The sequence below is a fragment of the Hyla sarda genome, chromosome 7 (assembly GCF_029499605.1).
Source record: "Hyla sarda isolate aHylSar1 chromosome 7, aHylSar1.hap1, whole genome shotgun sequence".
Classification (NCBI taxonomy): domain Eukaryota; kingdom Metazoa; phylum Chordata; class Amphibia; order Anura; family Hylidae; genus Hyla; species Hyla sarda.
This window is the reverse complement of record NC_079195.1, coordinates 78,165,560-78,179,091: the sequence shown is the minus strand read 5'-3', so window position 1 is coordinate 78,179,091 and position 13,532 is coordinate 78,165,560. Positions and strand designations below refer to the sequence as shown.

At 41.9% G+C, this 13,532-nt stretch overlaps 1 protein-coding gene across 3 annotated transcripts in view; it reads left to right on the top strand.

The window, feature by feature from the left end:
• The window catches only part of WDR11 (WD repeat domain 11), a 136,566-nt gene that overhangs the window by 81,581 nt on the left and 41,453 nt on the right, over positions 1–13,532 (top strand). For 2 of the 3 annotated variants that reach the window (XM_056529748.1, XM_056529750.1), the window contains exons 19-23: positions 2,806–2,980; positions 8,433–8,541; positions 9,416–9,478; positions 10,481–10,546; positions 12,052–12,199. In XM_056529748.1, coding sequence (XP_056385723.1) covers positions 2,806–2,980; positions 8,433–8,541; positions 9,416–9,478; positions 10,481–10,546; positions 12,052–12,199 — 561 coding nt within the window. The remainder of the gene's footprint in view (positions 1–2,805; positions 2,981–8,432; positions 8,542–9,415; positions 9,479–10,480; positions 10,547–12,051; positions 12,200–13,532) is intronic. The other variant, XM_056529749.1, reaches the window with a different exon arrangement.

Genomic DNA, 13,532 nt, shown 5'->3' with positions numbered 1-13,532 from the left:
CGTTTCTGCTGATCCTCCAGTTTGTGGGCCCTCCCAGACTTAGGGTGGTTATGTGGAAAACTGGGAAGCTCCTAGGATATGTTTTGATGTGTGAGTGAATGGCCTTGTCTGTAGTGTGATCTTACTGTGTTGTTGTTCTAGGTGGGATTACCCTTCCCTCTTGCACTTATAGAAACCTATGATTCTGGACTACAGACTACCCATTTATTTCTTTGTGCATCTGATCCTTTGGAATGATTGCCAATTGGGCGCGGATGGGGAGGGTCTACCGGAACTTTTTATTTGTAGGTTGGTCTAGGGCTGGGCGGTATGACAAAAAATTCATATCACAGTATTTTTGCAAGCTATAGCAGTTCCACGGTATTTAACTGTATTCTCCCCCCCCCCCCCCCCCCGAGGAACTAATCATATACGACCCTGTGCTGCGATATTTCTCTAACACCCCCCCCCCCCCCCTCTCCTCCAGGCCGTGGCACTTTAAAATGAACGACTTGCGGGCCGCGGCGCTGGAAACGTTTAAAGGAAAACTGTCAAATATTTTCTCCCACACTATCCACAGGTACTGATGGATAGTGCGGGAGACGCTGATTGAAACGAGCCCTACCTTGCCCAGATCCGCCCGGCCGTTCGCCCGCAATTCGCCCCGTACTTTTATTCTATGTGTATAGAGCTGCAGCTCTATCTAGCAGGCTGGCGCGTGTTGAATATCCGGCCCGGTGATCACATGACGGCTCTGACGGGGACTTCTGCTACATTCGGGGGTTTTCCCTGGCCATTGCGCTCACGCTGACAAGCGTTTTTATCATTACTATCAGGTGTGTACCTTCTCTATGACTTCTTCCTATTGGCTATCCTAACTATATTAGCTGTGCTTCCCCAGTCCCACACCACTCCTGAATAATGCCTCTCCCTGCGAAACGCGCCTGAGATCTGGTGTGGAGCTGGGGTGAGTCCTGATCACTGCATGGGTCTGTCGCTACTTTTTCTTATACTTTGTCTCTCCAGGTGGTGTTTGCAATTTAGCATATCACACGATTTTCGCACCTTATGTTCATTTGAGCCCCATTGGGTCTTTCTGTTATCACATATTGAGAGCGGTTTCAGCCTCCATCTTGGCATATACTTGAGCACTATAGCACTTTTCTATACACATGCCTTTTTGTATGTGACTAAATTCTCCTCTTTGTAGCATGACTATTCTAGAGACACACAGGGGGAGATTTATCATTGCTTTTAGAGCATTTTTTTTGTCTATGTTTTGGCGCAGTTCAGGCGCAAGAAGCATATTTAGCGACTTTTATGCGTCTTTTGATATAGACAGTTTCACTCTTTTTGCCTACCAGTAGAACTTTGTCTTTTTGACCATGCAGTGGTCACGTATTTATCATTTATCATTATTTTGTGCGCAAAGGTACGGGTAGGCGTGAGAATCACTTCATCCTTCTGCAATTCAACCTTTAACCTCTTGTGGGTGACAGCATCCCACTCCCCTTCTATGACACATGCTCAGGAGCTGAATGCAGGTCATAGCTTGGTGGACCCATCTCTAATGCCAAACATCACCTATCACGGTGATGCCCGGCTTTAACCCCTTAGACACCGCAATCAAATTTGATTGTAGCGTCTAAAATGCAAGTAAAAATGTCCCTGCAGCTCTGTGAATGGAAGTAAACCCCTAACCTGCCAAATTCAGGACCTTAGAAAGTGTCTACTTCCCTCCCTCACAAGTGCCTAGATAAAGTGTATGTGGTAGAGCTTTTCCCACCACAGCAGAGCTGCGCAAAATTCATCATCCTGCTGCACCTTCTTGATATATAAGATGCACGCTAGTCAAACCCACCACCCAAATAAATGTGGGAAAAAGAGCTCGACCTTAGACATTCTTTGATAAATCTGGGCCACAGTGTACTATCTTATCAGGACTTTCATCGCAGTATCCCTGTTTATATATGTATTTTTCCCATCTCTTGTGCGGTCCTTTATATGTTTTTAAATATTTTTGTACATGAATAAAGAGTCTACATTTTGTATACCACTTTGTCTGGAGGTTTTTTGGTGCTGTTGCGTAAACTGTATGTATCTATATATATATACATATATATATATATATATATATATATATATATATATATATATATATTAGAATATAAATTATTGTGTTCTTTACTAAACCTCCATTGTATATTTTCTAACATTTTAGCCAATATTGGGGAAGGGCTATATAGGTTTATTATTTAAGGTATATGTCATAGCTATCTGTCGGTATCATTCCAAGAATGTATAGTATGGTGTACAGCAGTGGGCGCTATTTATTTTATTGGCTGGTCATAGTTACCTAGTGACTTCATTCAGGCCACTTTACGCTGGTATATGTTAGCACAGAAGACAGCACTATTTACTCCCTTTACGTTTGTGTGTACCCTTAGGAAAGTCACCCGAACATAGGTGTATTTGTCAGTAGGTGTATTAGTATCAAACACTGAATGATACTCTAGATTTATCAAAACCAGTCCAGGGGGAAAGGTTGCTGAGATGCCCATAGCAACCAACCAGATCGCTTCTTTCATTTTTCAGAGGCCTTTTCCAAAATGAAAGAAGCAATCTGATTGGTTGCTATGGGCAACTCAGCAATTTGTCCTCTGGACAGGTTTTGATAAATCTCCCCCATAGTATGGGATTTTCTTGGTCCTTACCTCATTTAAGATAGAAATGCTTTTTAATTCCTAATGCATCATAATTGTATTACTTGCACACTTATGTTTAGGTCGGTGCTGATGTAATGTAACTTGTAATGATTTCTTTAAGCAGCTTCAGATGGTGAGCTCCATACGCACTGGAAGAAATATGAATTATCGTGTAATGGATGTGGACTGGTGCTCTTCGGACAAAGTCATCTTAGCTGGCGATGATGGTTGTATCAGAGTCCTGGAGATGTCCATGAAATCTGCTTGCTTCAGAATGGATGAACAAGAGCTGCTGGGTAAACTAATATGTATCTAGAAATAGTACAGGCAACTTCACCTCTATGTAAAAAACAAACAAAAAAAAAAATTTTTTTTCCCTTAACTACCAGAATGTTTTGGTCCTAAATGACCAGACACTTTTTAGTGATTTTGCGGGGGTTTAACTGCCCTAATTTTTTGTGATCCCAAAATAATTTCTGCAGCATTTGTTTTGTTGTTTTTAGGGATGCACCAAAAGGGAAATTTTGGGCCGCAAATGTAGGATGTGCTTGGCCAAAAAAACGAAACTGAAAATGCATTGCCCTGCCCACTTTTTTATATAGTTTTTGTAAAATTGTATTATCAGAATTTTTTTTTAAATAAATTAGTGAATTTAAGTAATCTAAAATAAAAAATTCCATGCTAAAAATAACAAAAGAAATATCATGCCCTGTACACTAAATCGGCCCTGGCCCCCTTATAAACTAAGGGCCCATGTGGGAAAAATGCAGCAAGCATTACATACTGGCCCTGCTTCAGACGTGCCGATCCTAGGGGAGATGTGGTGATCCTGCTGGGCCAACTGCGCTTTTCTGCCAGACTTGCAAGCCAAGCCCCTACTTTAGCCCCTTAAAGGGGTACTCCAAAGGATAGGGGAAAAGATGTCTGATCGCGGGGGTCCCACCACTGGGGACCCCCGCAATCTCTCCTGCAGCACCCACTTGTCATCAACCTCACGGAGCGGAGATCGCTCCATGTCTGGTGACTCATGATACAGGGGCCCAAGTATCGTAATGGCATGAAACCGCCCCCTTGTGATGTCACGCCCTACCCCCTCAATGCAAGCCTATGAGAGCGGGCGTGGCAGCTGCCACGCCCCCTCCCATAGGCTTGCATTGAGGGGGTAGGGCGTAACATCACGAGGGGCGGAGCCGTGACATTACAATACTTTGGCCTATGTATCGTGAGTCCTTTGGATAGGGCAGTGTTTCCCAACCAGGGTGCCTCCAGGTGTTGCAAAACTACAACTCCCAGCATGCCTGGACAGCCGAAGCAACATCTGGAGGCACCCTGGTTCGGATACACTGGGATAGGGGATAAAATGTCTAGAGCTGGAGTACCCCTTTAAGGACACATCTTATTTTGGCCTTGAGGAGACAGAAAAATTCCAACTTTTCATTTTTGCTTTTTCCTCCTCGCCTTCTAAGAGCCATAGCTTTTAAAAATTTCCCCCCACAGACCCATATGAGGGCTTGTTATTTGCGTGACCAATTGTACATTGTAATGATACATTTAATTTTACCAAGAAAATGTATGGCGAAACAAAAAAAAAGTGTTATTTGTGAGGGAAAATTTAAGAGAAAACCACAATTTTGAAACTTTTGGAGGGTTTTGTTTTTAACCTCTTAAGGATCAAGAACGTACCGGTACGTCCTGAGTCCGCTCCCATTCTATAACGCAGGGCCACGGCATCATAGCGGGTCGGACCCTGCCTCTAACAACGGCCAAGACACGTGGCACTGGTCGCGGTGCCGCGCGCTATTAACCCTTTAGACACCGCATTCAAAGTTGATCGCCGTGTCTAAAGTGAAACTAAACTACCCCCGGCTAGCTCAGCGGGCTGCTCGGGATCGCCGCAGGTCTCCCACCTTGTCCGATCGCCGAATGACTGCTCAGAGCCGGAGATCCAGGCATGAGCAGTCAAGCGGCAGAATCATTGATCAGTGGTTTCCTATGAGAAAACATTGATCAATGTAAAAGATCAGTGTATGCAGTGTTATAGCCCCCTATGGGAGCTATAACACTGGGGGGAAAAGTGAATAAAGATCATTTAACCCCTTCCCTAATAAAAGTTTGAGTCACCCCCCTTTTCCCATTTAAAACAAAAAACAGTGTAAATAAAAATAAACATGTGGTATCGCCGCGTGCGGAAATGTTATAGTTATAGTTATAGGGGTCAGAATATGACAATTTTAAACACATAAATTTTCCTGCATGTAGTTATGATTTTTTCCAGAAGTACAACAAAATCAAACGTATATAAGTAGGGTATCATTTTAATTGAATGGACCTACGGAATAAATTTAAAGTGTCATTTTTACCGAAAAATTTACTGTGTAGAAACGGAAGCCCTTTTTTTTTTTTTTTTTTTTTTTTTTTTTATCAACTGGTGCCAGAAAGTTAAACCGATTCGTAAATCACTTCTTAAAAATCTTAATCCTTCAAGTACTTTTTAGGGGCTGTATACTAAAGAGAAATCCAAAAAAGAAATGCATTTCCTCTGATGTCATGACCACAGTGCTCTCTGCTGACCTCTGCTGTCCATTTTAGGAACTGTCCAGAGCAGGGGAAAATCCCCATAACAAACATATGCTGCTTTCACAGTTCCTAAAATGGACAGCAGAGGTCAGCAGAGAGCACTGTGGTCATGACATCAGAGGAAATTTATTTTTTGTATTTCTCTTTAGTATACAGCCCCTAGAAAGTACTGGAAGGATTATGATTTTTTAATAGAAGTAATTTACAAATCTGTTTCACTTTCTGGCACCAGTTGATAAAAAAATAAAATAAAAAAATAAAAAGTTTTCCACGGGAGTACCCCTTTAACCCCTTAAGGACTCAGCCCATTTTGGCCTTAAGGACTCAGACAATTTAATTTTTACGTTTTCATTTTTTCCTCCTTGCCTTCTAAAAATCATAACTCTTTTATATTTTCATCCACAGACTAGTATGAGGGCTTGTTTTTTGCGTGACCAGTTGTCCTTTGTAATGACATCACTCATTATATCATAAAATGTATGGCGCAACCAAAAAACACTATTTTTGTGGGGAAATTAAAACGAAAAACGCAATTTTGCTAATTTTGGAAGGTTTTGTTTTCACGCCGTACAATTTATGGTAAAAATGACGTGTGTTCTTTATTCTTAGGGTCAATACGATTAAAATGATACCCATTATTATATACTTTTATATTATTGTTGCGCTTAAATAAAATCACAAACTTTTTAACCAAATTAGTATGTTTATAATCCCTTTATTTTGATGACCTCTAACTTTTTTATTTTTCCGTATAAGTGGCGGTATGGGGGCTCATTTTTTGCGCCATGATCTGTACTTTTTTTTGATACCACATTTGCATATAAAAAACTTTTAATACACTTTTTATAATTTTTTTTTTAATAAAATGTATTAAAAAAGTAGGAATTTGGGACTTTTTTTTATTTTTCCGTTCACCGTACGGGATCATTAACATTTTATTTTAATAGTTCGGACATTTACGCACGCGGCGATACCAAATATGTCTATAAAAAATGTTTTTTACGCTTTTTGGAGGTAAAATAGGAAAAAACGGACGTTTTACTTTTTTATTGGGGGAGGGGATTTTTCACTTTTTTTTTACTTTTACTTTTACATTTTTTTACATTTTTTTTTACACTTGAATAGTCCCCATAGGGGACTATTCATAGCAATACCATGATTGCTAATACTGATCTGTTCTATGTATAGGACATAGAACAGATCAGTATTATCGGTCATCTCCTGCTCTGGTCTGCTCGATCACAGACCAGAGCAGGAGACGCCGGGAGACGCACGGAGGAAGGAGAGGGGACCTCCGTGCGGCGTTATGAATGATCGGATCCCCGCAGCAGCGCTGCGGGCGATCCGATCGTTCATTTAAATCGCGAACTCCCGCAGATGCCGGGATCTGTATTGATCCCGGCACCTGAGGGATTAATGGCGGACGCCCGCGAGATCGCGGGCGTCGGCCATTGCCGGCGGGTCCCTGGCTGCGATCAGCAGCCGGGATCAGCCGCGCATGACACGGGCATCGCTCCGATGCCCGCGGTTATGCTTAGGACGTAAATGTACGTCCTGGTGCGTTAAGTACCACCTAACCAGGACGTACATTTACGTCCTGCGTCCTTAAGGGGTGAAGGTAAAAATTACATGTTTTTCTATTCTGTAGCTCAATGCGATTACAATACTCAATTTATATAGTTTTTCTAATATTGCTCTACTTTTATAAGAAGTCAAAACTTTATTGAACAAAATTATTATATTTAAAATTGTCCCCTATAACTTTTTTTATTTTTCTGTATACTGGGCTAATTTTTGCTCTGTGATCAGATTTTTATCGGTACCATTATTATTTTGATGGGTTATTCTTTGATCGCTTTAAGAAGAAATTTTTTTTTATGTCATTAAAAATCAATATTTGTGGACTTTGGTGTTTTTTTTTATTTTTATTTTTTATGTTTATGCTGTTCACCATACGGGATCATTAACATAATATTTTTATAGATCGGACATTTCCGCACCCGGCGATACCAAGTATGTTGATTGTTATATTATATTTTTTTACTCTTTTTTTTATAGTCCACACAGCACTGATCAGTGTTATCTGTGATCTACTTCTCTGGTCTGCTTGTGGCAGACTAGAGAAGACGACTCCATGATTACAGCAGGAGGCAGGTAAGCAGACCTCTGGCCGCCATCTTAGCTGATCTGATCCCCGCGGCCATGCCGAAGGTGATCAGCTCAGCCACCAAAACCGCCGCAGACGCTGTGATAATGTTAATCACGGCATCTGAGTAGTTAATGGCGAACATCTGCGCGATCGCTGATGTCCGCCATTACCAGCGAGTCCCTGGCTGCTGATATCAGCCGGGGATCCATGGTCTATGATACAAGCGCAGATCCTGCAGTCGTGTCATAGCTGTGCAGGGACTCGGGGCATACAGGTATGTCCTGGTGCGTTAAGTCCCTGGTGCCTAGGACATACTTGTACGCCCTGCTTCTTCTAGGGGTTAAGCCACACCAACTGGGAGTTGTCAGCGCCGGTGAGCCAGGGGCGGGAGAGGTCTGCTTACCGGCATAGTGATGGGATGCTTCATGCGCTGTGTGCACCAGGAAGGTCAGCGTGTCTTGAATGCCCACCAAGAGGCTGTGAAGTGCTGTGGCTGACTGTAGATTGCTATATACAGTGGGTATTGTGTCTAGACGCATTTCGAGATCAGCTGGATCTCTTTCAATAGCAGTGTGATTAGCACTTGTTTACAGAGCACATTGGCCCATGTAATAGGACCCTTAGATTCAAAAAAAAGATTCCCCCCCAGAAACTGCTGTCCATGTAATAGTTGGCCGTGCCTATTATTACTCCTTAGCTCCATTTATGCAAAAGCTCAGAGGTAGGCTGCTTAGTTTAAGAGCTGACAAAAGCTGGCCCATAGACATTAGTCTGACAATAATCTAATATGTATAAGTGCTAAAAACATGTTGCCAGATCAGTTTATGTCTATCCCAAAAATGACCAGTGTTCACACCCCAGCCGCTCCCTCTCCAGTAGAACTGACCTAAATGCTTGTTAATGGAAAGGATGAAGTGTGAGAGCTGCTGGCTAAGCAATTCACAGCAAATAAACACAGTGCAGTTTCAGATCGGAGAGAAAATCAACTTCTGAGTCCCCAAATAATATTACATTTATTTCAGATCCCGTGTGGTGTCCTTACCTACTTCTTCCAAGAGCGTCCCTTGTCCTTAAAGCTTTCCTGCTGCACCAGCCCTGGGGGGAAAAGCACTCCTTAGATATTTCCAGCGTGTAAGTTTTTTTTTTAACGTTTTATGTTACTACAAAATGACTTTATTTCTACATTATAAAGCTCACATCTGTTGATATGAGTTTAAGTATTAAAGCCAGCATGGCGCTTTGTATTTCTAAAGATTGTCCTGTAAAACATGTTAGCAGATTGGAATAGCTTGTGTCTGCGGAGGCATAACAACCTTTGTTGTCTCCATACACATTTCATAACTTGTTATGGGGCAGAATAGCTGCATTTGACAACTGGGAAAACCAGAATCGCGGGGGGGGGGGGGGGGGGGGGGAGCTTCTATGATGATAATAGAAATACTTATAGCAGTGTTTCCCAACCAGAGTGCCTCCAGCTGTTGCAAAACTACAACTCCCATCATGCCCGGACAGCCGAAGGCTGTCCGGGCATGCTGGGAGTTGTAGTTTTGCAACAGTTGGAGGCACCCTGGTTGGGAAACACTGACTTATAGCACCACCATTGGACACATAGGGAAACTGTAGCCTGAAACCACTTCCATAGACTGTGCTGAAGTCTAATTTTAGATATCATCACAGTCCCCTCTATGGAAAGAATAGGCAGAATCACTCACCATCCTCCAATGTGAGGAATCATGGAGACTCATAACTACACAAGGAATGCAATGGTAAATGAAAGAAATTGTATTTGTGTGTGATGCTTTACTGGGTTAGAGAAGGAATTCAATCCCAGACACAGCTCTTGAACAAGGCCAGATAATCATTTTATAATAGGTTCTTGCAACATCTGTCCGCTGTGTTCTTTCCAGTTCCAGAGCTAGTTTTGCCAAACTGTATTACTAGAAAGTATGATAATTGAGAGATAAGTAGAATAAACATCATCTTGTTATGTGGATTTCCATTAAAGTGACTACCCAGAGCACGATGACATCAAGAACCTGATCCAGCAACAGATCAACGCCTTGACCAAGTGAGTCTTGCCAATTTTTTTCCTGATAGATTGAGTTAAATGCATGGAAAAATGAACAGAGTAAACAATGTGCAGTTATGGAAAGACACAATGTAAAGTAACCAAAATATGAAAATGTGTACCATGACAAAATGTATAGGTCCAATTGAGGTTTTCCTTTCTATGTGGGATCTGCCCCACACTCAGATTGAGGACATAGACCAGTGTTTCCCAATCAGGGTGCAAAACTACAACTCCCAGCATGCCCGGACAGCCGTAGCCCTGGTTGGAAAACACTGCTATAGACTGATGTGAATGGTGACCATTTCTTTACTAAGCTGTAGAATATGTTGAGGCTACATAAGCAACAGGAAATAAAGAAAAAATATCAGTTAATACAACTCTTACCATACATACATAATGCATAATTACAATATTAGTTGGTACCAGGATGTCCATTGTATGTTGAAACCTTTATATATGGAAACCATCATTTTATGGAAACCTAATAATTGGTTTTGGAGCCCCAACATGTCATCCAAAAATAGGAAAAAGTGAGGATTAAATAGAAATAAGTAGATAACTAATATAGATAAAGCAAGTCCTTATATATAAAAGTAAGAAAGATCTGCTGGGAGCTGTAAATCACTTTCTTTGTAGAGGACAGGAGCTTCTTGAGGGCCCTGTTTGGTACACTGGAATAAAGAGCAGCTAACCCTGGTAGAGGTAAAGAGTAGTACAGAACATGTAATACCTCCCTGTATTGTAGGGGGCGCTACCAGACAGCCAGTCAGTGCATGCACTTCAGTAATACAGGTGTTTTTCCAGTGAAATGCCCATTCTATTTGGTCAGTTCTTCCAGCCATTGACATGTTTCACAGATCTGGACTGTCTGTAGCATTGTATGTTGAGTCTGGTTTCATGTTACAATGGTCCAGAAAAGACCACTGTATGTTGAGGCCATTGTAGGTTGCTGGACCACTGTAAAATAATATATATTAACTATTGAACTTGCCTTCACAGTGATATCAAGGATCTTATTTTGGACACAGATTTTACTCTTCTGCAGAGGTGCCTACTTGTTGCAAGGTATGGTAAAGCATGTGTTGATGTGTGAACAATTATGTATTTCAGCTGTAGGTTATATTTTATTTGATCAGTATTTAAATAAATCTAGTGAAAACTATCCTGGGTTTGCTTTAAATGACTCCAATTATTTCAAACCAGGGGTCTATTATTTCAAACCAGGGGTCTCAAACTCAAATTATCTGGGGGCCACTGGAGGTATTGGCTGTGTGAGGCTGGGCCGCATGCGCCCCTCACGTATAATGCCCCCATCATGCGCCCCTCACGTATAATGACCCCCATCATGCACCCCTCACGTATAATGCCCCCATCATGCACCCCTCACGTATAATGCCCCCACCATGCGCTCCTCACGTATAATGCCCCCATCATGCACCCCTCACATATATTGCCCCCATCATGCGCCCCTCACATATAATGCCTCCATCATGCGCCCCTCACATATAATGCCCCCATCATGCGCCCCTCACATATAATGCCCACATCATGCGCCCCTCACATATAATGCCCCCATCATGCCCCCCCTCATCATCCACCAGCAACACCCCCCACCAGCAGTAGCACCCCCATCAGCATTAAGTAGCCCACCACATATTCCTCACATTAGGTAGCGCAGCACAGATACCCCACATTAGGTAGCGCAGCACAGATTCCGCACATTAGGTAGCCATAGCACAGATTCCCCACCTGGACTATAAGTGACGTCACTCACCGTGCGCACCTCCGCCAGGAAGTCCCCGCAGGCAGATGTAAGTAGCAGTTTAGTGACGGGGCAAGACTGATTTCCCCATCATATGTACACCAGAGCCCGAAGGGCTAAATGCCTGGAGAAATCCCCTGCTCGGTGCCCAGAACTGCATGTCCACGGGCGTGGGGTGATACAGAGTCCAGATCCCTGGTGTGCGCCACAAAATTTCGTTCCACGGGCCGCGAGTTTGAGACCCCTGTCTTAAACAATAGCAATCACAGCATCTAGACTGGTACTTGCTAGAAGCCACATCTGCAGCACCCCCGTGCCAATCGGTTGTCATAGCAGATCTTCCATCTGCCTCAGCCAGGCTGCACCAGAAGATCACCGATTTAACAGATTAATGCAATAGCATTGCTTTCAGTATTCTAACCAGTCTAATGATTGCATATACAAGTCTTCACCCCCCCCCCCCCCCCAATTTAAAAAATCTAATTCTCCCCCCTTTTTTTTTTTTTTTTTTTCAAATAAAGTCTAATCACACATAAAATTAACATATTTGTCCAAGCTATTACCATTGACACTGCATAGTGAATGGGATAAAAAAAATGTTTTCTATATTTGTCATTACAAAATACAATTGGTCCCTCTGAAAAACAAGCCTTCATGTGGCGCTGTAGATGAAAAAATAAAACTTGTTTAATGTCTAGTGTATAAATAGCATTTTTATATTTTTAATGCATTGTACATGACCTGTACAGAAACTTGAATACGTTGTATATGCATAGTGTATAATTTAGTAGATTTTTCCCTTTTTCAGGTTATATGGCGATGAGTCAGAGCTGCACTTTTGGACTGTGGCATCCCATTACCTTCAGGTTTTCCAAAGTGACGCACCTCATGTTAACATTTCACCAAACCCCTTGGACATCTGTTATGACCTCCTGTGTGAAAATTCCTACTTCCAGGTAACACAGTTAGAAAATGAAGCTTATTGTTTTTATTTTTCTACAAAATGCAATAAAAAAGGCAATTTGGTAAAGCAGAAAATCAATACGTATCTGCAGATCTGTATTGTGGAGATTGGGACCAGGGCATGAACATGGGTCGACCAGGAGATGTATCATGGAGATCCAAATAGCAATGCATTACAAATGTCACAGAAAATTTTCCAGATTTTTGTGCCACCTTACTATTCTGATCAGGGGCTGAACTAGAGTCTTGTGGGCCCCAGGGCAGATTCTAGACCTTTTACCCACCCCAAACAGTTACAAGGTTTATTAAAGGGGCACTCCACTGGAAAACATTTTTTTTTTTTTTTTTTTTTTTATATCAACTGGTGCCAGAAAGTTAAGCAGATTTGTAATTTACTTCTATTTAAATATCTTAAAAGGGTACTCTGGTGGAAAACTTTATTATTATTATTATTTTTTTTTTTTTTTTAAATCAACTGGTGCCAGAGAGTTAAACAAATTTGTAAATTACTTCTGTTAAAAAATCTTGTTCCTTCCAGTCTTTATTAGTGTCTGTATACTACAGAGGAAGTTCTTTTCTTTTTGGATTTCTTTTCTGTCATGAACACAGTCCTCTCTACTGACACCTCTTTCCATTTTAGGAACTGTCCAGAGCAGCATAGGTTTGCTATGGGGATATTCTCCTGCTCTGGACAGTTCCTGAAATGGACAAAGGTGTCAGCAGAGAGCACTGTGTTCATGACAGAAAAGATATCCAAAAAGAAAATAATTTCCTCTGTAGTATACAGACAAAGTTCTTTTCTTTTTTAATTTTCTTTCTGTCTGACCACAGTGCTCTCTGCTGACACCTCTGTACATTTGAGGAACTGTCCAGAGTAGGAGCAAACCTCTCCTGCTCTGGACAGTTCCTGACATGGACAGAGGTGTCAGCAGAGAGCACTGTGGTCAGACAGAAAGGAAAATCAAAAAGAAAAGAACTTCCTGTGGAGCATACAGCAGCTGATAAGTGGGTTAAGATTTTTAAATAGAAGCAATTTACACATCTAGAGAAAGTTCAATGTCCGGCACAGCTGCTGACAACCAGTAGGACCAGGGTCTAGGGATGAATTGGAGTAGTCCCCGAAGCTAAGGTAGTGCTCTGACTTGGAAGACGAGTCGAATATAAGATGCAAGGAGAAGGTGAAAAAAGTCGGCAGACTCACAAAGGCTTCTTTTTCAGGGTTGCTTCTTTATTATATACTCACATATCAAACATTGTGCAGAAGGGGAGAGAGGATCACAGTGTGGGGTATTCACTGTCAGGCGACAGAATCTGTTTCACTTGGTA